We start from the raw sequence: 26,536 nt of genomic DNA, 5'->3' as shown, positions 1-26,536 counted from the left end.
AGAAGTACATCAAACCTTGATGTTGATGTATACATCGAAATTTAACGTCAGGCTAATGTAAATTTTTATTCGGGTCTGTTCGGGTTATCTACTCATTCTCAGTCAAAGATCCGTTAAGCATTTTTTTATTTATGCTTTTGTCATGGAATCTTGATATTATGTTCAATAAATAGTGCATAAGGATGTTTAAGGATACTTGGAATGTGTCGATTTATGGATGCGGCTTGGTTATCTAGGTGACTGTGGGAACAATATTCAGTAAACACGACAACACGGAAATGTCAAATGCATTTATCCAAGCGTCTCGTACAATCGAACTGCTGCGGAAGATAAAAACTATAATATAGGTACAAGATATCTTGTTACAGATTTATAATAATAAATGAATGCCTCATTTTTACGTTGATTACGTCTCTTGGCACTCAATGTTAAACTGCACAATTATATTCTGCTTTATTTTATGTGATTCGTTTAAAATATTAGTTATTTAATAACTTGGTTGTCTTAGCAGTTTTAGCCATGATTTATCCCATAATCCGAACAAAGTTCCGAGTCAAACTATGACGGGCTGAAGGCGTTTATTTGACAAGTGAAAAGGACATTGTTCAGGAGCATATGCTTATCGATACATCAGCTTAATAAGATGCAGACAAATGTTTTGTTAAACTCTTTTGTTTAGGAATAAATGCTTGTCGAATAAATTTCTTGTTAAACTTTTGGAAAGTGTTTTAATTTATCATTGTTGATACCGATGAGGAAAGTCGAACATTGACTACTTTTTCAATTGTAAAATCATTTAAACAGTAATGTGTAGAGCATAATTTTAGTTCAGCTATCATTACCATTATTAAGCAACAATTCAGCAAGCTTGCTTGTTAGTGACTTGCAATTGTTAGTTGGGAGGCTCCGGGTCCGGACGGTATCCCGACATTAACCATCAAGACGGCCATCGAGGCTAAGCCTGACATGTTCAGAATGGCTATGCAGATGTGCCTAGACAGAGGCGAATTTCCGGAGAGGTGGAAAAGGCAAAGATTGGTTCTACTGCCCAAACCCGGGAAGCCACCTGGCGACCCGTCGGCATACAGACCTATCTGCCTGCTGGACACCGCCGGAAAACTGTTGGAACGGATCATTCTGTCGAGGCTGATGGTCTATACCGAGAAACCCGATGACTCTGGTCTCTCGGATAACCAGTTCGGCTTCCGAAAGGGTCGATCGACGGTGGACGCTATTAGGGCTGTAACCAAAACGGCCGAGATAGCGCTCCAAAAGAAGCGAACAGGAATCCGCTACTGCGCGGTCGTCACGCTGGACGTTAAGAATGCGTTCAACAGCGTCAGCTGGACCGCCATTGAGTGCGCAATACACCACCTAGGAGTCCCGGTTAGCCTATGCCGGATATTGGAGAGCTACTTCCAGAATAGAGTGCTAATCTATGACACCGTGGAAGGCGAGAGGAGCTACAAAATCACCGCAGGGATCCATCTTGGGCCCGGTACTATGGAACGCGGCGTATGATGGCGTATTGAGGCTCAAACTTCCACCGGGCGTAAAGCTGGTCGGCTTCGCCGATGATATTACCCTCGTGGTATACGGTGAGTCGATAGAGGAAGTGGAACTGACAGCAACTCACGCAATTGGCATAGTGGAGGATTGGATGAGGTCGAGACATTTGGCACTCGCGCACCACAAAACGGAGGTGGTGGTGGTAAACAACCGCAAGTCTGAACAGCAGGCAGTGGTCACCACAGGTGGATGCACGATCAACTCTAAGCGCTCACTGAAGCAATTGGGGGTCATGATCGACGATAAGCTTCGGAAGCCACGTAGAATATGCCTGCAAAAGGGCAAGCATGGCGATAATGGCATTGTCAAAGATAATGTCAAACAGCTCGGCAATAGCCTCGAGTAAGCGTAAGCTGCTCGCGGCAGTAGCGGTCTCCATACTACGGTATGGCGCCGCTGCATGGTCGAAGTCGCTAGTGGTTAACCGAAACGTGAAGCGACTTGAGAGTACCCACAGGCTGATGTGCCTTAGGGTGGTGAGCGCATACCGCACGGTCTCAAAGGACGCGGTATGTGTGCTAGCGGGAATGATGCCCATAGCTTTAGTGGTGGCAGAGGATGAAGAATGCTTCGAGCGACGCGGCATAAGAGGCGCGAGGCGTATCGCCAGAACCTCGTCTATGCTGAAGTGGCAGAGCGAATGGGATTCCTCCAGCAAGGGTAGATGGACACACAGGCTCATACCGAGCGTGTCCAAGTGGACGAGCAGGCCCCATGGCGAGGTGAATTTTCACTTGACTCAATTTCTGTCAGGCCATGGGTGCTTTAGGTGGTATCTGCACAGATTCGGACACGCAGGCTCCCCCGCATGTCCGGAGTGTGCAGACTGCGACGAGACCGCGGAGCATGTGCTCTTTGAATGTCCACGTTTCGTGGAGCAAAGGTCGAGTATGCAGGAGGTATGCGGTAGAGATATCACGCCTGACAACATTGTTGAAAGGATGTGTATGGGGGCGGACAAGTGGGACTCCGTTACTTCCACGGTTTCTCGAATCGTACTTGAACTACAGAGTAAATGACGAGCCGAACAACAGCTAGTTGAGTTGGCCCCCCTTCCCCATCCAGGAGCTTGAGTTCAACGGGTAGTCTAAGTAGAGTAATGCGGGGCAAAAGTTCGCACCTAACAGACTTCATAAAATAATCATTGAACGAAAAGAAAACAATATCGTTTTTCTTCGTTAAACGGGTCCCAATCATGTTGCCTTCAAAACGTAGTATGTACTAGATTTTTTCGCGTTCCCTTTGTAGTTTTAGTAATACAATTTTTAAAACACCATAGTGGGGGCAAAAGTTCGCACCTTGTACAGGGTAGTTTATTGATGTGATGTTCATTTATTTCATGATAATTCATGTTCGTCTTTTCACTCTAGCCATGAAATCTGTTTATTTCTGTTTTTAGCATTACGGCCCATCTAGAATACGACCTGGTGTTGAGCTTTTGTATAGAGTGTGTTTTATGAAAACTTCCACAACTATTAACTAAGAGCTGTCCTTTATAGCGTTACTGAAGTTGTCAAAATACATTGTGGGGTAATCATAGAGGTACGTGTTGCACAAAATACATGAAAAAAAATCAAATGTGCAGCAAAACTTTTAAACGGGACCGTAATCGCATCTTATCCCCGTCAGTATGGTAAAGAATTATAACTGTGAATTTACAAACTAAGCCATGAAAGACCCCGGTAAAGTAGATGAACATAAAACCTTCAGAAACATACGAAAAGCCACGACGAGGATGATGGAAAAAATGTTTTAAAATGTTTTTAGCCATTTTTCATTTATTAATTTAAATGGGTGAACATAATGTTTGTCTTACAATCAATCTTCTTACAAAACTAAGTTCAAACCCTCTGCCGCAAACATATCAGAGTGCATACTACACATATCATGCATATACAGTAGTTTCTATACGAAATTATCATTGCTTCAAAGATTCTGTAATTATATTGATGTACTAGACTCAGAAATCTAGTGCGAACTTTTGCCCCACAGCTACTGCGAACTTTTGCCCCACTGTCGAGGTTTTAACAATGTCCCTTTCTGCAAGAAGCACTAGTAGTTTATTGTTTATTCGAGTGAACCTCTCGAACTACTATGGAATAACGATTCTCCAACATCAAGAGGTTATGAGATTCTTCTTCTTCCTGTTACTACAAATTCTTATTCCAAAAGGTACAAAAATTCTATCAAAACACCTGGAAACACATTTTTTTCGCATAACTCTACCAAACCAAAACGAAATCGTTCCAATTTTTATTGATGAGTAGCTGACCTGATTATGTGTCGAATCCATACAGATTTGTTTTTGTTCTTAACTCGTGCTCAGAAAAATACCCACTGCGAACTTTTGCCCCGTGCGAACTTTTGCCCCGCATTACTCTACTAGCCAGGACCCGAGCCTCCAGGGGAGAGTGAACAACTTAAGGCGGTAGCTGGTGGAACGCTTACTATTAGAGTGTACACATGTACGGTCCCCCCCTTCTCGAAGTCATCCCTAACGGGCGTACCGCGAAGGTAAGGAAGAAAGAGAATGAGTTTTTAGTGGGTCGATCCCCACATCACCCGAGGAACCACCTCTTGGGTATCTGTTGCAGATTTTCTCATTCTATAAAAAAAAAAAAAAAATATGCTTATTGATACATCAGCTTAACAAGATGCAGACAAATGTTTTGTTCAATTTTTTTGTTAAGGAATAAATGCTTGTCGAATAAATTTCTTGTTAAACTTTTGAAAAGTGTTTTAATTTATCATTGTTGATACAGATGAGGAAAGTGGAACATTGACTATTTTCTCAATTGAAAAATAATTTAAACAGTTCAGCTATCATTACCATTATTAAGCAACAATTTAGCAAGCTTGCTTGTTTGTGACTTGCAATTGTTAGTTGGGTGTCCCTTCCACTTCTCCAATATCTGTTCGGTTTCCTATCGTTGTGCTCTTGGAATTTGTCCAGGAATTTCTTTTTCGCTCCATTTTAGCTAACCACAAACAAATGTCTAATATTCATCCATAATTTTATTCTACGCATTTTATTATTACCTTACTCGTAAAGTCTAGTCGAAATATGTACACATGTTATTATATATCAACATATTTTCCTCTTCATTACTGTTATTCATTCATGTAATTATCATGCATTCTACACCGGCACGCGGTCAGAAGGAGGAATTGTGACACAAACATATCATATCTACTAGTATAGTAATCATAAAACTTAAAGGACGTGAGTTGTGGATGTGAATATGTTTTTTTGCTGTGCAGATCTCGATTGATACACAAGCACAGCGATGTAAACCAAATCTTTCGGGGAATTGTTTGTCGTTGCAAATAAAATCCTTACCAAGTTGCTAATCGGTAGATGTTAGTATGAGCAATCTACGCGGTGTCGTTCTAGCGGGTTTTGATTAGTTGGATACGTTTGCTTTTAACACACTAGCCAGTTTTACGGGGTTTACTCAGGACATGGACATTCATTAGTATATTCACATTGAATCACTACTCTTTGCGATAGATGAGGGGTTTTTACTATATTCCCTTGCCTACCTGGGACTTCTAAAACGTTTTCAAAAGTTAACTACTCATTGTTGTTGGCTGCAATGTAGCTGCTCTTATACCTCCTCGCTTCCACACACACAGTTTTATAAATATTGTTCCTCTATGTAGCAAATCGAACAAATCGGAAACTGAGTAGGCGGGTACGTGAAAGCTAAAATCAATCGGACTACTCGGATTTATCACTTTCGCTTGTCTAATGAAATTATTCCGAACAAAAAAAATGCGCTTACTTTGATTAGAATAGGTGTGTATGTATGTACTGCGTTTATGCGTTTTAATTCTGTCATATAAATAGATCAGCCCTTGTTGCTCTTCCTTTAAAAACGGTTGTCCTTTGCACTTAACGCTACAAATCGCGTAACTAAGTACTACTATTTACAAATTAGTTTCTGTTCTCTCTGCGCGTTTAGCCACCGTCGTTGGGGCGAGTTGTTCCTGGAAATCGGAACCACACCGCGCCCAGATCATCATAGAAGACCGCCCAATAGTGGAGATTTCACTAGTTACATAAATTTAGATTTTTTTTGCTGTGACTCTAGTCGTTTGTTTTTGGAGGATTGAAAAAATAAACGAATTTTGTTCTCCTACCTCATTTCAATTTGTTTGTTATGTGTCAATCAGGGCGCCTCTCGAGTTGAATAGTAGATATACTTTTTTCCCAATGCTTCCTAAATTTGATTCAATTCAGAGGATTTATCTCATGGTTTGTTTTAGTACTATAACGTTGGGTTTGCGAACCGCTAATGCTAAAGTAGAATGGGAGTGTTCTAGAGAATAATAAGTTATCGTTTTCTTTATTTGTAAAACAGTCTATTTTCTTGCTTGAATACATTTAAGTTAATTATTTGAGTTTATGATTTTTGATATATTTTTTTTGTTTTCATTTAAAGAATTTTGATCTTACTCCAAAAGTGTTTTCCAAAGTTTCTTCAAAAGTGTTTCGATTCTAGTCGCTCGGATCATTCGGAACAGCTCCAAATCCTTATCTGCACTCAATACTGAACTTAAAAAAACTATTCACAGTGGGAAAAATATACATTTAACAAAGCAAACAAATATCTCAGTTTAAATTGGAAATTGGATATGCTTTTGAAAGGAACAGTAAAATGTTCTATTTAAGCACAAGCAATAGATTTAATCAATTGTTTAAGATAGTTCACAATGAAAAGTTTCCAGTGAAATTGGTAAACATATTTTGAATAAATAGAAGTCAATATTATGCGGTAAAAAACTTCTATGTAGATCCTCAACTTCTAAGTGATTATTGAAGTCACCTTTTGATACATGTTCAAAACAATTACTAGATTCTAACCCATAAATGTGAACAACGATGCGATAAAATATTTATTGATAAATAAAGTAAAAATGAATCGATCGACAAAAAAACATAGTTGTAAGATGATGTTTTTTTCGGAGAAAATCTTAGATGAAACCCGGGAAACATCTGTCAATTATTCCCTGGTGGTAAATTCCTGTTAGGAACCCTTAAAAAGACAAGCAAAGAAATAGAATGTATGCCCATTATATGTACATTTTCTCACTGTGATAAATTTACAGTTGACCTCAACGGAAGTTTCAATTTCCTTTTAATAAAAAAACAAAAATCGAACGAAAAAATACTGCCTCGGTATTTTCCTTACACAGTCAGAATTAGTAGGTAATGCGATCTCGCTTGGCGAGATTCTTTCTCTATAATACACGAAATCAAACTAAGCTAACGCGAAAATCATCGTTCATACCATCAAACCATCCGCCCCCAACTTCCATTCAATCCGTTCCATCTTCCACTATCATCACCTCCGCGGCTTCCGTCCCATGCGTCCTGGTTGGATTGTCCTGATTGAGCATCGCCGCAACGATCGCTTTGGACGACGACGACGACGACGACTCTGCTACCAAACCTGTTTCCTCCTTCGGCAGCTCCCTGGCTGATCCCTCGTTCCCTTCGCTTCGGTGTCCATCCGCCGCTTCTACCGAGCCTTGCTGCTCCTCCCCCAGTGGTGCTACCCCGCCGCCGCCGATTCCCTCCGAAGACGCTGTTGTCGCTCCACCGGCGGCGTGACATCAGGACGATTTTTCGTGCTTCTCCGTCAGTTCGGCCCACCGCTGCTCGAAGTACTTGCGCATGCCGTGGCCGGCCGTCCCCACCGGGGAGTCGTCCTCGTTGAACATCTCGCAGTTGTCGAATATCTGCCGGACGTCGGTGATGAAATCGTCGCGAGATTTGTAACTGGGGGGGATACAAAATGGGGGGGAACGAAATTAATACAGAGTGCCTAAGATTGAAATGATTGGGAATTGAATAACTTACACCATATCCTGGAGGCGCTTCTTGATGGTCGACAAATCCATCGGGTACTTGATGACCTTACGGTACGTGGGGAACTGTTTGGTGTTCACCGGTAGCAGAAACGGCCAAGAGTCTTCGTGCACCTGTAAGAAGATAGAGGGGTATGTTAATTCCGAAGACAACCGAATAGTTCGCATTCATTATGCTTAGAGTGCGGTACCGCTGCAAACAAACCGAAGTCACGCTGAGGTGAACTTGCACCCCCGCGATAACCGAATCACATACAGCTGATTGCATCAGATTGAGCTGCCAAATGGTGAATTGACAAACAGTGCGATAAAGCTCCGGTCCTCACGAGTTCCTACCTCATGCTTCCACGGGTCAATCGATGACAATGACCGCCAGCTAAAAGTTGTCTGCGAAAGATTTCCAGCCCCTAACCTCCAAGAGATAGAGGACGATGTTAGCCGGTAGAAAAACAACAGAGCCGATGGAGCAGATCAGCTACCAAGCGAGCTTCTAAAATGCGGTGGAGAAGCACTGGAGAGAGCACTACACTGGGTCATTACCAAGATTTGGGAGTACAGTAGGAACTATTACCGGAGGAATGGATGGAAGGTATCGTGTGTCGCATCTACAAAAAGGGCGACAAGTTGGATTGCGGGAACTATCGTGCGATCACACTACTGAGCGCTGCCTATACAAGATACTCTCTCAAATTTTATGCCGCCGTCTATCACCGATTGCAAGAGAGTTCATGGGGCAATATCAGACTGGATTCATGGGTGAACGCGCTACAACGCACCAGATGTTCGCCATCCGCCAGGTGTTGCAGAAACGTCGCGAATTCAACGTGCCCACACATCACTTGATGGTTCTCCGTAGTAGCATGTCCGAAAGATTGTGAAACTATTGAGAACTTGAGCTACAGGTCCTAAGCTCTGGTAAAGGAGGAAGGTTGCGATGGCTGTTATTCATGGCCATCATGTAAAGTAAAAATGAATAAACCCCAATGCCAAGGTGTCATGCGACCCGTGCCGAGGGCTGAATGGTTGAGGGGGTTCTAAACATGCTCAACCACGAACGGAGCCTGGGGTGCACCAGGGCAAACACCCCAGTAAGTAGCCATTACTGCACTACGGCGGGGCACTGGTGAAGCGGACATTTATTTCCCTAGCTACTCGTGGGACCAAAAATGAGTACAAATTCTACAAACAACCTTCAAGGTGACGACTGCCTCTCTTAGTCGTGTGAGAGCGAAGTGAAGAATACTCCGAGTCAGCTTGACCTTACCGAAGACCAGCTACTCAGCATTTCGCAGGAGAAGATTGAAATATCCTGCCCCTCAAAGCCTATCTCCCGGAGCAGCACATGTTTCGACAAAGCTGATCCAGATCTACAACCCCCCTCATCGACCGACTCCAACCTGCTGGACATGGAAGATAACGAAGATGATGGTATAAGGATCGTCATCAACCCCCAAGAATCTTTAGCAAGTAGCAAAGGATCCGAAGATAACAAGGGTTCTACGGAAGCCAAGGGGGCTCCGAGCAAGAAAATCCCCACACTCACACGCTCGCAGAGGAAGCAGCTTATAACTCTCCGGGAGAAAGGAGAAGACCGGACCATAATCCTGAATAAGGAGAGCGACAAATCCGCCACAGAGGACCCCAAACAAAAAAGGGTGAAGCACCATCTGGATCCGAGAGAGCGCGCCCAACAATCCTCAAACCGCGCGCCTCAGAATAACGTGTCTGGACAACAAAACCCACCCATGAGGAAAACAGCTGGTATCAGTTACAGTGATATGGCCAAAAGCGTGAAGGTCGGGATAATATCCAAAGACTTTCCCACCGTCCCACTCACTGCAGCCCAGCTAGACCTTCTACAAGAAGCACTCCTGCTCAGAGTAGTTCAACAGCGAAACGAGTCAATAAAACCCAAATTCAACAACCTCATCTACAAGTCCGGTTACATGGTTCTAATCTGTAAGGATCAAGAGACTGCTGAGTGGTTAAAGAGAATATCCCCATCCATGGAACCCTGGGAAGGTGCAGAGCTGATGGCAATGGACGAAGTGGCGATTCCACGTCCAGAGATGATCCGAGCATTCTTCCCACAAAGCTCCAGCTCTCATAGAAAGCCAAAATGACACCACAACAACTATTTGGCGTAATGTGAAACGTTCCATTCTGAAAGACTTTGATGTCGAATGGATCTTCACAGTAGAGGGTGCGTCGATGGAAAATTTGAAGAAGTCCAAATACACCCTCAACTGCCGATTTGGTGAAATCCAACTAAGGAAGATTACAGATCAACCGACTGCCGATCCGCCAATCCGACTGGAAGGCCGACCCATGAGAAATCTGAGGGAGCCTCCGGTTCGGGCGAGGTTAGTAAATCTCACCACAAAAGCACGATAAAGGCTAGTCTCTCCACCTCTAAAGGAAAAGCTCGGACCTTACATGCGACCCCCTGCTCTAGTGGTACCAAACCAAAGGTATCTAAACAGGGCAAAGGGAGTGCAAAAAGCGACAGTTTGACCACAGAGGCGAAACTAGCGGCCCAGGTCGCTACAGGGAAGAGAAACAACCCTAACTGTAACATAAAACGACATCCTGATGATCCGCAACATCCAAAGCCGGACAGTCGTCGGCAGCAGGCACCCCGGAAGTGGCGACAAAAGTTCTGCAAGTGAGCCTCCACCATGCTGAGAGCGCCACGGGTGTGCTCTGTCGGAGGTTCACCAAAGAGAATTCAACCGTGGCCCTTATTCAAAAGCCATGGGTCAATAAACCCAGAATACAAGGTATTCCACAACACTCATGTAAGTTGGTACAGGCGTACCTCGATAGTACGTACCCTCGTTAGTGCGTACCCTCGATAGTACGTACGCTCGATAGTACGTACATTTTGCCTCGATAGTACGTACACTAAAATTTATTTAATTTTTAATCTACAAAAATGAGTTCGAATCATTAGTAGACGTATAGCAAAGATTCCGATACTATGAATTTGTGCTATACAGACTCCTATAACACGGATTTTCATATGGTTTACCAAACTGTGGGTCACGACCCCCCCCCCCCCCCCCCCCCCCAAGGGGGGTCCCAGGTATTCCTTCCGTGGTTTCTCCACAAACATATTCTAGAATTCCTCTAGGAGGGAACTATAACTAAGTTGCTTTTTGGTTATTCAAGAAAATCCTACAGAAACTACATGAGGATTTCCAAAAACAAAATACTCCAAAAAATTCATAATGAATTCCAGGAGGATTTTCATTACAAACATCTGAAAGAATTCCAGAAGCATCTGCAAGAATTCCTGACGGAGCTCTTGGTAGAAACCAAAAAAAAAGAGTCCCTAGATGATTCCTGGAAAAAGTTCACGAAGAAATCCCGGAATCAATTTCTGAAAGAATTCCTAGAAGAAGCTCTAAGAGGAATCCCGGAAGAAGTTACTGAAAAGTAACGGAGGAATCCCGGAAGGAATTTTCTAAAGAATCCTGCAAAAATCCCAGAAAGTTTACCTGGTAAAATTATTGTAGGAATCCCAGAAGGAATACTTAAATCAGAAGTAGCTTCCGAAAAAAAAACCGGGAGAAGTTCCTGGAGGGATCTCGGAGAAGCTTTTTGAGGAATACTGAATGAAGTTCTTGTCAGGGATCTTGTAGGATTTCTGGAAGGGTTTTAGAAGAAATTCCTGAAGAATTCCCAGAAGATACTCCGGGAAGAATCTTGTATGAAATTCCAGGAATAAATCCTTACGAATTGTTGCAAGGAGTTTTTGAAGGAATCTCGGTAAAAATGTCTGATACAATTTCCGAAAGAACTCCTAGAGAAATTTTGGGTGAAGTTGCTAGAATTTACAGGAATACCATCTGGAAGCCCAAAAAAAATAAAAATCCGTAGACATCCCGAAAGTAACTGTTCGGAGAATCTCGGATGAAATTCCTAGAGGATTCCGGGGACTTTTTGAGAAATTCTCGAAGAAATCTCTTGAAGTCCGAACGTAAACAAAAAGGTCACAAAACATCAAAAACTTAGAAAAAAATACTTTAACAATCGCGGCTTGCATTGTCCTATAGGCTGTACCAATTCAATTGTTTCTGGGTGAACCCGAAATGTGGGATTCGGGGAAAGACATTTCGCTTTCTCGCTTGCTTTAAGGATTTCTTCAAGTTTCATGATTTATTCAGTTCTGAAATTCCTCTAAGTGTTGGTTCCGAGATTTCTCCAGAAATTGTTTCTGTGATTCCTTAGAGATTCTTTCAGAGTTTCTTCTGCGATTCCTGTTGAGATTCCAGGGTCTCTTTCAGAGATTTCTCCAGAGATTCCTTCCGAAACAAGAATTTCTTCTGTAATACTTTCGGGACTTCCAGGATTTCTTCAGGAATTTCTTCCTGAATACCTCCAGGAATTTCGTTCAGGGATTTCTCCATGAATTCATTCCAAGATTCCTCCAGTAGTTCATTCCGAGATTCCTACACAATTCTGTCTAAAATTTCATCAAATAATTTTTCCTTGAATTCCTCCAAGAATTCCGGGATTCCTCCAAGAGCTCCGAGATACCTCTAGGAATCCTTTCTCGTAAAAAAAAAATAAACTCTTGGAGGCGTCCTAGAAGGAGCAATGTTCAGAAGGTTTTAAAAATATCACGGCAATAAATATCGCAGGAGAAAATAATTCTAGAATGTTTCTATAACAAGATATAACTGATCTAGATCGATTTAATTATATCTAGACCAGTTTGGATGGTTCTAAAACATAATTCTAATAAAATCAATATAAGTTCCCAGAGACGAGATGCCTCTACGAAGCATCCCGAGAGCACAAGAAGATTTTTCCAATAAAGATAGGATCCTAAACAAGCAAAATTACGTAATTAATAAACGGACCCTTAGGCCACATGTAACTTTTTGGCAATCCTGACGTTCTAGAAATAGCATTCTTTGATTTGAAAATGAAATTTGAAATAAAAATTTGTGATTCGATAGTACGTACGTTTCGATAGTACGTACACTAAACGAAGCGGTGGTGTCCGTACTATCGAGGTATGCCTGTATATGATGACAGCCAGCTTTCTCCTAGAGCGGCTATTTTATTACATAACAACTGTAAATACTTTCCAATTTCAGAATTCATAAAAAGGGCAATGCTTTTGTCAAAAAACCAATTCGCTTATCAAAGTGGAAAATCTACGATCTTGGCACTACATACGGTAGTTCAAAAGATCGAAAAAACACTTAATGCAAAAGAAATTGCTCTTGTAGCATTTCTTGATATTGAGGGCGCATTCGATAACGCTTCTTATTCGTCTATATGGTCAGCAATATTGAGGAGAAAATTCGACCCATACATTGTTATCTGGGAAGCTAGCATGGACTCTACGTGCACAGGACCGACGCGATCTTGAAGTTTCGAACAGAAGGTACTGCGTACCATCTACGGTGGAGTGCAGATGGAAGACTGGACTTAAGTCGAATAAACCACGAGCTGTATCAAATGCTGAGAGAACCAAAAATCGGGAGGCTACGGTGGGCGGGTCACGTCATCATGTTCTCGAGAGCCATCCGACCGGTTCAAGAAGACGGGGTGCGCTGCGAGCTAGGTGGGTCGATCAAGTGGAGGACGATTTGCGGACCCTTCGCATAGTGCGGAACTGGTGACGCACAGCCATGGACCGAGTAGACTGGAAACGACTCCTATGTACAGCAGAGGACACTCAGGCCTTAATCTGACCGGTAAGGTAAGGTATGTATAAGGTAAATTGCAACCATATAAATTAGACATTAGTTTACAACGGTACTACACTTGAACATAGTCATTATCGTAGTAACAAAAACTTACCTCCATCTCCTCCAGAACCGTCTTGCACGGGGCCAACTCCTTCATAAGCTTTTTAGTAGCCTTCTTTTCCTTTTTGGCCAGCTTCTCGGCTTCGTCCCGTTCCTTCTTGTCCTTTTTGTCGGATTTGTGCGAACTGCTGCTGCTACTGCTGCTGCCGCCATTACCACCGCCTAGCAATGCGTTCGGTTGCATCTGTTCCTCGGACGATTCCATGTGCTTTTCCGAGTCATAGCCGGACCCGGATGCGCACGCATTGGCACTCGACGGCGAGTAGTACTCGGCCGATCCGGCCGAACCGGACGTCGGCGTGGACGTAGCCATGCTACTGTTGTCCTGACAGGGTTGCTGCTGGGGCGTCTGATGGCCATCCTGTGGCGCGAACTGCGAACCATCGTTGCTGCCCATGGAAATGTTCAGACTGTTGTCCATGCTGCCGCTGTGGTCGTTGGAAACGACATTACCGCCGCCAGTTCCGGTCGGTTGAAATAGATGAGATTCTTGGTGAGGCTGAGGCTGCTGCTGAGCGAATGAGTTGTACTGTTGGTAATACTGGTGATGTTGCTGCTGCTGCTGCTGAGATTGATAGTACTGTTGATACTGTTGCTGAGGATCGTAGTTGCTGGCCACCACCGGCGGTGGCAGTTGGAAGCTATTCAACACACTGGATGCCGGCGTTCCCTCGAGATTGGCGTATTGAGACTGCTGATGTTGCTGCTGCTGCTGCTGTGCGAAGGCGGCAATGGCTTGGGGTTGCTGGTGTTGTTGCGATTGTTGCTGTTGTTGCTGCTGCTGGTGGTGGTGTTGACTGAAATCTGGCTGCAATGGCATCGATGTTGAACACGGTTGGCTGGCGGGCATAGCAGACGACGCCGACGACGACAACGGCTCTTCATGGGTCGTGGATGCTACTGAATGTGCTGGACTGTATTAATGGGTTTCGTTTTTAATGTAATTCGTTCTTCTAATATAGCGGGAGTAAGGTGAAATGTTCCGAGTAGAAGTGAATGACAAATCAAGATTTAGTGGAAATCATGAAAAAGTTTTCTGAGTTACAGCAACACTGATATGTTGTCACTCAATTCCATTGCACAACAAGGAAATTGTAAATAGTACTTTAAAAGGTTTTTTTTTCGTCGATTATCGATAAATCGAGAAATTTTTAGAAGCTAGTGATTTGGGTGTTTTTTCTTCAGCAGCAATTCAAAGGCAGTTAGTTCTGAGGAGGTTATGAAAGGCGTTATAAAACCTAAATTATGTTATTTTGAATAATTGATAGTTCCAATGCTCTCAACGGAACAATTTGACTCAAAAATGTTGCCTGGACTGAAATTCCAGCCTTACACAACATTTGAATGCATTAAAGCAGGATATGTCGGATAGTAATCTTTCAACGATGAAATTTAGGAATTACCTATGATCTCTGTTCAATCATTCTCTTCTACCCAGGCAGACATTTCAAGCAACGATAGCTACCTTAACGGGGTGGAATTGATGTTGGAACCGGGCAGTGGTGTGATGGGCATGCCGGGTGTCGGCGTAGATGACGGTGGGATTTCTTCGTGAGAGGAATTTAGCGAGTGGTTCGCCGACTGGTTGCTCAGACTGGATTGATTGAGCTGTGACGACGACGAGTTGTGGTTCTGTTTGTCCTTTGGTGGCTTTCGCTGGGGCTTCTTCTTGGGTGGGGCTTTCGAGATGCAGTTCTGGCAGTACCACTTGCCGCGAGGATACTGTGAATGGGACGGAAATATAGTATCTTGATGTGCTTGTTCCTAGTGAAATGAACTTACCTTCAAGAGAGGTGGAATATAGCAGTCCTGGTGGTATGCCCGAGGGCATATCTCACAGTAGACCATCTTACCTAAGGGAGGCGGCCGAAGACCGCCACAGACTATACACTTTCGATCCCCGGTAGCTTTATTCTTGCACTCAAAACAGTACCTGAAAAGAGGGAGTAATTCAACAAAATGGAACACACAGGTGGCGCTGGCAAACAAATACTAACCAATCACCATCGGGAATCTTGTCCATCCGTGGCTTGAAGCAGTACGTATGGTAACCCCGGTCGCACCCGTCACACAGCAGCAGTTTGTCCTCCTGCTCACCCGACTGGCAGAACTGGCAATTCTGCAATAAAAGTTTAGAACACGGTATTGGTTTCGAGCGGTTCTTCTTCAAACGCTGCAGCAGGTGCGTTTTGGCCGCTAGCGGACTGCGATGTTGTTGCGTTAGCTGAGTTAGCTGGTTAGTATTACAACTACTGATGGGACTTCGGTTGGAGATGACAGCACTTGCCCATGAACTTTCTGATTTAGGAGGTGTAGTAACTGTTTTCTTGTCGCTGATTTTGTTGAATGTATCTTCTTTTGTTGTCTGGGATGTCGCGTGTTCGTCAAGTTCGGTATAGTGTCAGTAATGTATTGGACACATGAATTGTATGTTATTATTAGTTGCAAAGCATGGAAATGAAATTTAATCGGGAAAAGAACAGAAAAGAAACATAACAATGTGTTAAAATAAGATAAGGTAAATAATTATACGAAAGAAATAATTAACATGCATAAAAAAACAATGAAAAAATGTAAATAATAACTGACGAGTATATTTGTTCTTTGTTTGATGGCTCTGGCATCCATACACGCAACAGAAACACGTGTTTGATGAACTAATTGAGATAAAAAGAAATCCACGTGCTCCGGTGGGAATCGAAACCACGACTCGCAATTCGCTAGACAAGCGCTTCTTCCTCCAAGCTACGGAGCCACTTGACCATCTCCGTCCCCTGAAGGCACAGAACTGAACTCAATTCCACTATCGCACATGGTTTTGTTCCTTTCCACAATCCAAAACTCCTTCGGATGGAATTAGATTAGCATCTACACGTTTCTGTTGTGTGCAATGTGTATGAATGTCAGAGCGGGAGAAGAATAATTTTCAAAAATTGTTTTGAGCTTCGGGCGCTGTCAATCCGATGACTTATCGGATGGCATTCACACAACAGCCCAACTAACATTGATTGTGAATGTAAACGTCAACAAAGCGTACCCAATACGGCTTGATGCTGAGTTACTGTGTAGTACATATGGACGGAAGCTTCTATGCAAGCCCTATACCAATGAATCTGACGAACTTAATTCACTTGCTGTGCGAGCAGCTTCTATGCCACCAAGTCATAGCTCTTTTCTCGGCTCCTATATAACCACTAACTAAATAATGTCTTGAGATGGCACTTTTTCAGCCTTTACACAGTTGTTAAATAATAGTTATACGGCATCCCCAAATTAATCAATTAAATACAATTAAATTGTGGATAACGTGACGCAATATATGTGGAACTGGAACTATCGCTCTGTTCCTTCATGGGACAGAGGTGGAAAAGTGGCTCCGTAGCTTGGAGGAAAGAAGGGCCCGTCTAGCGAATTAGGAGTCGTGGGTTCGATTCCTACCGAAGCACGTGGATTTCATTTCATAATTCAAATCTCAATTTGTTCATCAAACACGTATTTCTGTTTCGTGCATGAGCATGTTGTTGCAGTCATACTTTGTGAGCATGTCAGAGCAGTCATACTTTGTAATTTCCAAATGGCTTGGTTAGCCTAAGCAAAAATGTAGAAATTGATATACATGTTCTTGTCAAAGAATTACACATAGGGAATTGTTGTATTTAGACGCCTTCAATTGTTTAATTTTTAATTCTACAGCAGGTATGTTCAAGCATCAATTATTCAATCAGTTATTCCGGATAGTTTCTGTTGAAAAAAGCAATATCTTTAGGTAGCTTTATGAAAAAACATAGGCACCGTAACTAGTCTTATTTTTGAACAATTTTAAATGACAAAAAGCCAAAAATAAAACGCTAGGGCTAAATGAATTCTAGTAGATCAACAACAGTCGTTACCGAGAGAAGCTTGTTTTTCGTATTAGTTTGTTTAGTTCGACCTGTGGAATTGCGGACGTTTATATGAGCGTAAACAACGCTATACGTGACCGTCTGAATATCGCTAACAAACACAATCGCGATGAACGCATTGATAGAATTGGAACTCCCATCACTTTGCAAATCTCACTAGCAGTTCAACGCACATTACCGTCACTCGGACGCAGATATTATGACACTCAATGCTGAATGACCGTCATCAAATTTGGTACGATTAAAGATTAGTGCTTGGCGCTATTATGAATATGATATGACTGTCGGGAGTTAAAAAATCATGCATTGTCACTAGTCAAAGCTTCGTGTTACGAACGATTGTCAGTTTGAGTTGCTTCAGAGTGGTTCGTCTCTGTTTTGATGGTAGGTGTTTGTCATTTAAAGGGAAGGACAAAGTGTCGTTACAGCAATAACACTCCTAAGAGCATCGCCACGGGCGTCCCTATCTAGGTCCCTATCCCTACTTCCGGGCCCTGAATAGGGACCCATGTTCACACCGGTGGTATCTAAACGGGAATGAAAAATAAGGACGCGACATGGGATTACCGATGGGTTTCCACATTTGGGGACCCACTCAAATCTTGCACTGAGTTGCTGTTCCGATGGTTTGTGTGACGTCACTTTCTTTATTTATATTTTGCGGTGAAGTGAGCTGAGCAGTGGTGTGGAAAATGAACAGAAGTGGATAAATAAGGCAAGAGGTGAATATTGATGTAGGGTAACGAACCACTTGGGCAGCGGCCGGTATTTTGGGCACTCTTCGCTATAACTAGTCAATTCCAAACCAATTGACTTGAAATTTTGTACACGGCTAGATAATATACGTATCTGATCGCGTTCCAAAAATTGTGTCAATTGCTTCAGAATTGGCTTCTTTAGCGGTGTTGAGATAATTCCATATTCTGAATCTGCATGCGAAACTGAGCCGAAATCCAAATTTTCATGAATTTTGGTGCCCGGGAACCTATTTAAAAATCAATTTGCAGTTTGTATGGGAGCGATTTGTCAAATCACCTCTCGTCGCATTTTGTACTGGATAGAGCTGTCAAACAGTTACTCAGCTGTCAAAAGGTGATTTCAAAAAATCTCTTTGAAATTGATTTTAGGTACCAAAATAAAGTTCTAAAAATCTGAAAAAATCATAGTGGCTCAGAAAAAGGTGCTCTTTCGTATAAAATCAAAAAATCGATACATTTTTCTTAATTTAAAAGCCCAATTGGCTGAGTATAGCAGAAAAGTGCCCAAACTAGGACCCCTGCCGAGATGGTTCCACTTCCCTACTTTGTCTTACGTGACTAGATGTTTTCCAGAACCCTATCACAAACAAACAGACGTAGTACTAAAAATTCCCACGTATACCGATTCACGTTTATTTAAAAATTTCATAGTTGGCCAACTGCCCATCTGTGGCGTTCGCAGCGTTTTTGTTCAAGTTTTACATTCGCTCACTATTGTCACCTAGCTTATGATTGGCCACTCTATTGGCCAAACTCAGTCCTTTTAGATTGGGCTATGACTATGACTTTGAATAGCAAACGTATCACTTGAAAAAAAAAACTGCTATTAAAATCATCGTCATGTAAACATAATCCCCAATGCCAAACACGCCGTCTGTGGACAATTTGCAAACTACAGAATATTTGGTTTAAATTTTCTTAAAAAAATAAAACGATAAGAGATGACTAGAGGGATACCGGAGACGTCTGCTTGTCTGTGACGAAGTGTTAGAAGTGTTACGTGTGCTTGTCTGTGACCCTTTATGCCATTTTATGCAGGATTCGTCAAAAGTTTGGATATATTTAATGTTTAAGTTTGTACTACGTCTGATAAAAAGTAAGGACCACTTTTAGCAACGCACGGTGGAAAATCAATATGTTTTTGAAGTCCCTAAACCCAAAATAGAAACCACTGGTGGGGAGGTGGGGTGCTATTCTAAAATAGCACCCGAAAAGGAGTGGTATAATAGGGATAGCGATGAGAACTCCCGTGGCGATGCTCTAAGATTGTACAGCACTGGTTATAATGACAAACGACCATTATGCCAAATGGGATACTCTCTTAAAAAGACGTCCACCTTTTGGGTGCGTGAATGAGGTCAGAGTCTTCATTAATTAAGTCCGCCCCAATTGGTAGGATTTAGAATAGCATACTTCTACATAGTAAAGTAGGAAGTGTGGATTGCATCGTATCGACTTACCGCCTTCATGATGCTCTTGTCCCACGCGACACACGATTCGAGCACGTACAATGCCATCGATAGTTGGGCGGTAGTGACCGATCGTTCTACAGCGTCGCGCCAGGACACGAGACCTGCGAAAATGCAATAGAGAGCACCATTGTAAAGTATGCTGAAAAAGCGATCTAGCATGGAGCCCTTACCTTTCGGAATGTTTTCATCCTCCGAACTGTTCGAGCAGGTTGAAGCGTTTGCCATCGAGTGATGGTGTTCCTGTTGTGCGATAACAGCCATTTGTGCTTCCGTTGTGCTAAAATGGAAAAAATGAACATCAGTAACGAACGTGTCCCACCATCGGATCTAAATGTCCGGGAGTTCCGCCTAGAACCACCGTTTTTGCACTACTTTTACTCACTTGATTCCCAATGGCGGCTTGAGATAGCGCCTCTCGATAGCCGCCTCCAGTCCGGAAATCCGTTCCCGCAGCAAATCGATGGTCACCTCTTCGGGCGTTTCGCTTTCGTTCTCGCCATCCCGCGAGGGCATCTGCCAGCCCTTGATTTGCATCGAGGCCGATGCCACCTTGTCCTCCATGGCTTCGATCTGATCGAGCAGTGCAATTTCTACCCGTCGGGCAATGGCTGGGCGCCAAGCGTTCCACGCTTCCGTTTCGGTCCAGCTGCTTTGTGGGGTGGGTTCGTTCAGGTGAGAGATAGGGTAGGGCGTACTGACGTTCACCCCTTCCTGTAGAGATTCGAGCAAATTCTGCCGGAGATTCCTTTCCCGCACTCCTCGCGGATTAAGTGACTTGATGAGTTCGTTCAGCTCTTCAATGTCGTTGATTTTCCACCAGCCATGCCGAAAGTCCCTCGGAACCGGCTTGATTTCCGGTTTCTTCAGGAAGCCACGGGTTTTGATCTCTTCCATTTGCTTCTCCTCCTCCGGAGTCATTTGCAAGGGTTGGAACTGATCACATTGCACATAGGCAGTTAGGTTGCTTAACGTTAGTTGCATGTAGGCCGGAAGAGAAAATGATCCAAATTCCTCCGATTCACCTTCGTGCTTCATGTCCGAATGGCTGTCATCGGTCGTCGACTCCCGTTTTGGCGTGACTGGAATCAACTGGGGCTTCAGATCGGCCAACTGTTCCGGATCTTTTTTAACCCGTTTCGCGATCACATCGTTCATTTCTTCTTCATCCAATCCGGACAGTGACAAGAAAGACTCATTCTTGAAATGAATCTCCACTCCTTTCTCCAACGGAACACTAAAGAATTGGATATTGTTTCCGATATCCCACCGGTTGCCCTGAGATTGGCAGATTTCCTTGCAGGTGATGTTCGTATACACTTGGCGGGCCATCGCCGCCGGGGTGGTTCCCTTGAGCGTCGGCAGTGGGCACTCGGTGCTGGTCAGCGGAAGATCCTTGTCCACAATCGAGAACCACCGTTCCATCATGCAGTCGTCGTCTCTCTTGAACTCAAATTTGACCAGCTTCTGGTCCTTAATTTCGCCCATTTCGACACCTTCCTGTCCACCGATTTCGCCACCCAATTCGCCACCGGAGCCCATTTCGATTTCACCGTTCTCCAGCTTTGGCTTAATATCACAGTTGCTTCCATTGTTTCCTCCGTTTGCAGCCGGCCCCATGGATGGATTGTGGGGCGCCATTTGATCGCTGCCATCCGGGGGTCGGGGGTGCGGTTCACCGTCCTGGGTATCGTCATCCGGAATGGTGATAGTGGGGGTTTCTTCCTGAATCAGTTGGACCTTGAAGAGGAATAAAAAAAAAGAATTATTTCATGAATCGTTTTGCATAAGCTCATTTGATGTAAGGTCAATCTTATACTTACATCTCCATCATCCTGCGGTCGGTTCACGTTGACGCCTCCGATCTGATTGTTCACCTCGACAATCTTGGTTTCGTCGTGATTGTTACCCTTCTGCACCAGGATCGCCGTTGGGATGGAATCCTCAATGTCCATCAGGTGGTCCTCGTCGCGTTTCTTCTTGGCACCCAACTGAATGGGCGCCGGAACGGGTGGTTCCTGCACTAGCGGTGGCATCGTCATCGGCGCCGGCGGCTTCTCCACCGGAACCGGCATGGGTTGGGATTGTGGTTCCGCTTCCGATTGCGAGTCGGTTCTCGTTTCCTCGCAGTTGCTGAAGCTGGTTCGGGAATTGTCCTCTTCCTGAACGTCCTGCGATTCGCTATCGTTGGCGTTCTCCTGATTGAAGAACTCGTGCTTCTTTTTGCTCCTGCTGGAACGCTTCCGTTTGCGTTCCTCCAGTCCGATGTGATGCGGAAAATCGTTGGAATCTTTGTTCTCTTTGTTTTTGTCACGATCGCGCTTGACGATGTCTGCAATCGTCGGAATGAAGCGCGGGAGGTCATCCTCCGGTGGAATCTCCACTTCCATCGGTTCTTGCGTCGGTGGAGCCGTTTCAGGTACAGCTGGTTCTTCTGCGGGAACCGATTCCTGACTAGCGTGTAGCTCCTCGAGAGCATTTTCGTATTTGTACATGTCTTGTTGGGCGGATTCCATCGCTTCTACGTAGATTCCGCCACACCTAGAGAGATTCCAGTAACGGCGCCAGTAGCGGTCCTGACCGAAACACTTCACTCGGAGTTGATTCAGAGCATGCTCCAACTGTTGCTTGTTCTGGAAGGACGTTTCCAGGATTCGCTCATACTTTCGCTGCGCCTCTTCGGCTGTTAGTGTAGCATCCTCGTCCTCTTCTAACTGAGTTCCTTCACTTTCCAGATCACTGTTGTCGTCTTCGTTTCGCTCGCTTGGCGCGTCATGGATCATGGATTTGGAGAACGGATTGTCCGTATCATTGCCGCCCGATGCTTGTTGAGAAATGTTTAGCCCGGACATGTCGCTCATTTCGTTGAAGCTCATGTCCTTCGACTTCATCATTGAATCGTCTTGCATTGGTGTGGGTGGTACCTTGATGGGACTCTCGTCTGTGGTACTGCTCGTTCCGTTGTTCAGCGGTTCTTGGCTGGAGCTAAGCGGCGCTTCTTCCTTGTGATTCTGCTCCGCCTCTGGAATTGGAGCTTCAGCAGTCGGCGTTCCTTCAGCAACTGTTGTCGTTGTCTCCTCGGCATTCTCTTGCTCTCCTTCAGTCTTCTCCTCCCCTGATTGTGCTTGTGGTGGCGGTTGTTGTGGGTCAGTCGGATTCGCTGGATTATTCTCAGCGTTCGCCGCAGCTGCTGCTTCTTCTGCACGCTTAGCTTCCTCCGCCGCTTTCATTGAAAGCGACTTCTCCAGCGCAGCAGCCTGAGCTTTTTCGTACTGTTCAATTCGCTGTTTCCTCGCTACGAGCATCTTGTATTTCCTGATCTTGTTATCCAACAGGTAGCGATCCTTCTTCAACTGAGCCTGCGTCTCCAGACTGCTTTCGATCTGCTTGCACACTGCCTTGTTCATCAGCAAATCGTTGCACAGCATGGCCAGAATCTGCGCCTTCGTTGCCGGATTGATGGACACGAACGGTTTATCCTTCAACAACTCGGACAACTTGTACCTGGTATTCTCCGACAGCAGTTCATAGAACTGCCTATTCTTATCACTGGCAGTCTTGATGTCTTCCTCCGTCGGCAGATGGTGCCGTTCCCGTTCCCGCTCCAGATTGATTCCACTCTGCTGCCGCACTTCGCCGTGTGCCACCGCGTACAGGTATATTCGCAGGATCTCCGAGACATTCGAGTGCGTAATATCCGCCTGCCGGAGGGTTTGACCGAGCAGGGTCGTGTGCCGGCCGGGATTGGGAATGCCCGGATCCTCAATGGCGCACACCAACATGTGTGTCATCACCGAGAGTAGCTCTTCTTCGGCTTCCACGGCGTTGTCACTCGTTAGTGCTGCGTGGAGCGTCTGAAGCGTTGGCAGTGTTTCCATTTCTGAGGAACGTTGAAACAAACGGGTTTTATATAGAATTTAAAACCGAAAGATGATGCAATCGCATGAACTTACCTGTAGATTCACCAAAGCCTAACGTTTCGCCGAAGTTATGTAGGAATTCAAACACCATCAGAAGATCGGAGAAGCCTTGACCGGTGAGTTTCTGTCCTGAAATCCTCGGTATGAGGAAAAGTTCCGTCTGGTCTCCGATTTCCGTATCTTCCAGCGGTTTTCTAAAGGTAAAGGAAAGCAAAATGCCAGAATTGAGTACGAGAACCTAAAGCTGAAATGAAGCGGAAATGTTCTACCTCAACTCCTGTAGGATGCTGGTGTCTCGCTTACGCATGGCAAGCTTCTTCTCGCGTTGAATCAACTTGTCCAAAATAACCTGGCGAGGAATGATCATTGCATAAGGATGGAGTTACAACGAAGGAAATTAGTTTTCTACTCTTACCTGATGCTTCTTTTTCTCCTTCTCTTCAAACTTCCGCCGCAGCTCCAACTGCTTGATGAGTGCCATGTGCTGACGCCGTCGTTCCCGTTCCTTTCGAGGTTCGCAAAATGGGATGAAAGGTGAGTTGGGTTACAGTTTGTGATTCGATTCAAATGGGTGTGAAGAGTGATGAAATACGTTATGTTAGACTATATGTTAGACAGTTGTTAAAATAAAGCAAAACGATTAGGTAACAACATGCAAATAGGCTAAAATCAACTCTAATAATAAGGATTTACCGAGTGAATATTATCTTTATACAAAACTCCGACATTGATTATTTTTGTTTACTAAAACTTTTAAGGGAATGTTACTGGACCCAACCACCAAAGAAACCAGTCTATGCAAAAGACGAGAAGACGGAGAATCATATTATGTGCATCAGATATAGGAATTCTACAGAAAAATTACGCTTTTATAGTAAGAGGAAATCAGCTTTCGATATAATCGTGAGAGCGATGTCTGACAGAACACGATGGATATCCCTTTGAATCATTTCTAAGAGGAATAATAAAATTATTTCCTTGGACAATTATAAGACATTCTGCGAATACGTTAATGTAATCGAAGATGCTTGATCAAGTAAGTGATCGATCGTTAGCAGTGAATTGATGATGTCTAAACATACTGCTTTGTGGGATAACTTTGAAAACTGGCAGTACAAAGTAAAGCTATACCTGGAGACCGTGGAACCGTGAAATTTTGGTTTATGAGAAGAGTTCAGCGTGCATTGGTGAAGCAATAAGTCTGCTTTATTTGTCTTATTTCTGACCAACCGACACCGTTCGGCATCAGCTGCATGTAGTTTGACGTCCGCCTATTTCTGGTACTAAATCGGACGTTCAGGGAGACATCCACAAACACCTTACTCCGTACATATCCAAAGTATCCTCGAAGATTCATTGTGGGATCTTCTCCGGATACCTTCATTGATACTCAGACGCTTCCTTCACGAATTCATATCTAAAATTCTTCAGGGATTTCTCATGAGATTCCTTCAGGGGTTCCTTTCGGTATTCCTACAGATTCTTTCTCGCATTACTCCCGGGATTCCTAGCTAAATTTCTTCATTGATACTTCCCGACATTACTTTGGAGATCTCTCACAAGATTCGGGTTTTTTTTTCCTGAATTGCTCCCAGGGTTCCTTAAAAGATTCCATCTGAAATTTCTTCATTAATTCCTTCAGCGTTTCTCTACAAACTACTCCCACTCATTCCTTCCGAGATTCTTTCAGGGTTCTTTACGAGATTCTTTCAGGATTTTTTGATGGATTCCTCCGGGCGTTTCTTCAGGGTTTTCCGCCGGGATTCTCTCGGAGATTCCTCCCGAGACTGCTGATTTTTTTCTAGAGATTTGTTCCGGGATTCTTTATAAAAATTTCTTAAAATTCTTTCAAGAAGGATTCCTTACCAGTATTACTCCCGGGAGTTACCTTAGACTGGATGCCTCTAGATAATTGTCCCAGGATTCTTGCGAGTATTACTTCTTGTAGGGAGGGGAACCTGAAGTGAGAACAATCACCACCTCAGGACATGTTTCTAATCAGCCATTTGTGGAAGATTTGCTGAAGATTTTTTTTTCATTAGTGTGATTCCAATATACCTATACAAGAAATACTACTTCTCCTTTGTCCTGTCGGGCACACTTCGGATTTAAAAAAGATCAAGTTAATACCAACAACGTAAAGATTCGACTGGAAAATTTCTTGACTTTTGCTGGCTCTCGTAGTTAAGGGATCAAAATGGATAGTTTTGTTCAGCCCGACGTTTCAGCATTTTGTATTTGGCCTTTTTCAAGGGTGGAACTGTCTACCGTTCTTCGTTTTTGTTTCCTGCCGTTTTGTGCATTCGGAGTTCCTGTATGCAGTTTTAAACATGTATACAATTATTGGTAGAAAGGGCACTAACTATTTTAACGACCTGCACTACACTGTTCTTGGAGATTCGAGATGTTGTTTAACTGCTATTTTGAAGATTCTTTAATTGATTTCTTCAGGTTCTTGGGATTACTTTTGTTTTGGGTTTTCTCCCGGGATTTCTTCAGAGATTTCTCCCGGCATTCTTTCAGGATTCTTTACGGAATTCGTCAAGGATTTTTCGAGGGATTCCTCCGGAGGTTTCGTCAGGGTTTTCCGCTGGGATTCTTTCAGAGATTCCTTCCGGGATTTATCCTGGAATTCTTCCAGAGATTTGTTCTGGGATTTTTTATTATTATTAGATTTAGGGATTTTACTGGGATTGCTCCCATAGTTGCTTCAAGGATTTTTCATCAATTGGTCCAGAATTTTTCAACCAACTACTTCATTCCTTCTTTCCGAGTTTCTTCCATTAATTTCTCCCGAGATTCTTTTAGGGATTCTTTCAGGTGTTCCTACTGGGATTCCTTCATAAATTTCTTCAGGTTCCTTGGAATTCGTCTTGGTTTTCTCTAGGGATTCCTTTCGAAATTCATCCTGGATTTCTTTTGTAAATTCCCTCAGCATTCTTCCAGATTCCTCCCGGTATTAATCCTGGGATTCTACCAATGTTTTGTTCCGGGATTCTTTATGAAATTTCTCCCAAAATTCTTTGAGGAAGGGTACCTTCTTAGGATTTCTCCCGAAAGTTTCATTAGATTGGGTTCCTTTAGGAAATTTTCCAAGGATTCTTGTGAGGAACACTCCTTGTAGGGAGGGGAACATCTAGAATCAGTAGAAGCAATCACAACCTCAGGGCGTGTTTCCAATCGGTCATTTGTGGAAGTCGCTGGGGAAATCTTTTT

The 26,536-nt window shown here is 43.7% G+C and overlaps 1 protein-coding gene across 14 annotated transcripts in view; it reads right to left on the bottom strand.

Moving 5' to 3' along the window:
- Positions 1-4,564: 4,564 nt before the first annotated feature.
- Positions 4,565-26,536, bottom strand: part of LOC109421509 (uncharacterized) — a 486,639-nt gene continuing 464,667 nt past the window's right edge. For 12 of the 14 annotated variants that reach the window (XM_029870934.2, XM_062849628.1, XM_029870933.2 and 9 more), the window contains 13 exons: positions 23,736-23,825; positions 23,590-23,669; positions 23,354-23,514; positions 21,224-23,280; positions 19,786-21,140; positions 19,574-19,680; positions 19,392-19,504; positions 15,269-15,390; positions 15,054-15,204; positions 14,737-14,993; positions 13,264-14,185; positions 7,436-7,557; positions 4,565-7,354 (listed from right to left, as the gene is read on the bottom strand). In XM_029870934.2, the coding sequence (XP_029726794.1) occupies positions 7,189-7,354; positions 7,436-7,557; positions 13,264-14,185; positions 14,737-14,993; positions 15,054-15,204; positions 15,269-15,390; positions 19,392-19,504; positions 19,574-19,680; positions 19,786-21,140; positions 21,224-23,280; positions 23,354-23,514; positions 23,590-23,669; positions 23,736-23,825 (5,703 nt within the window). In that variant the 3' untranslated portion in view covers positions 4,565-7,188. Of the gene's footprint in view, positions 7,355-7,435; positions 7,558-13,263; positions 14,186-14,736; positions 14,994-15,053; positions 15,205-15,268; positions 15,391-19,391; positions 19,505-19,573; positions 19,681-19,785; positions 21,141-21,223; positions 23,281-23,353; positions 23,515-23,589; positions 23,670-23,735; positions 23,826-26,536 lie in introns of those variants that run through there. The other 2 variants (XM_029870940.2, XM_029870941.2) reach the window with 2 other exon arrangements.

The sequence above is a fragment of the Aedes albopictus genome, chromosome 2 (assembly GCF_035046485.1).
Source record: "Aedes albopictus strain Foshan chromosome 2, AalbF5, whole genome shotgun sequence".
NCBI classification, from domain to species: Eukaryota; Metazoa; Arthropoda; class Insecta; order Diptera; family Culicidae; genus Aedes; species Aedes albopictus.
Note: the sequence above shows the minus strand (reverse complement) of the source record. Positions and strands in the feature narration are given on the sequence as shown.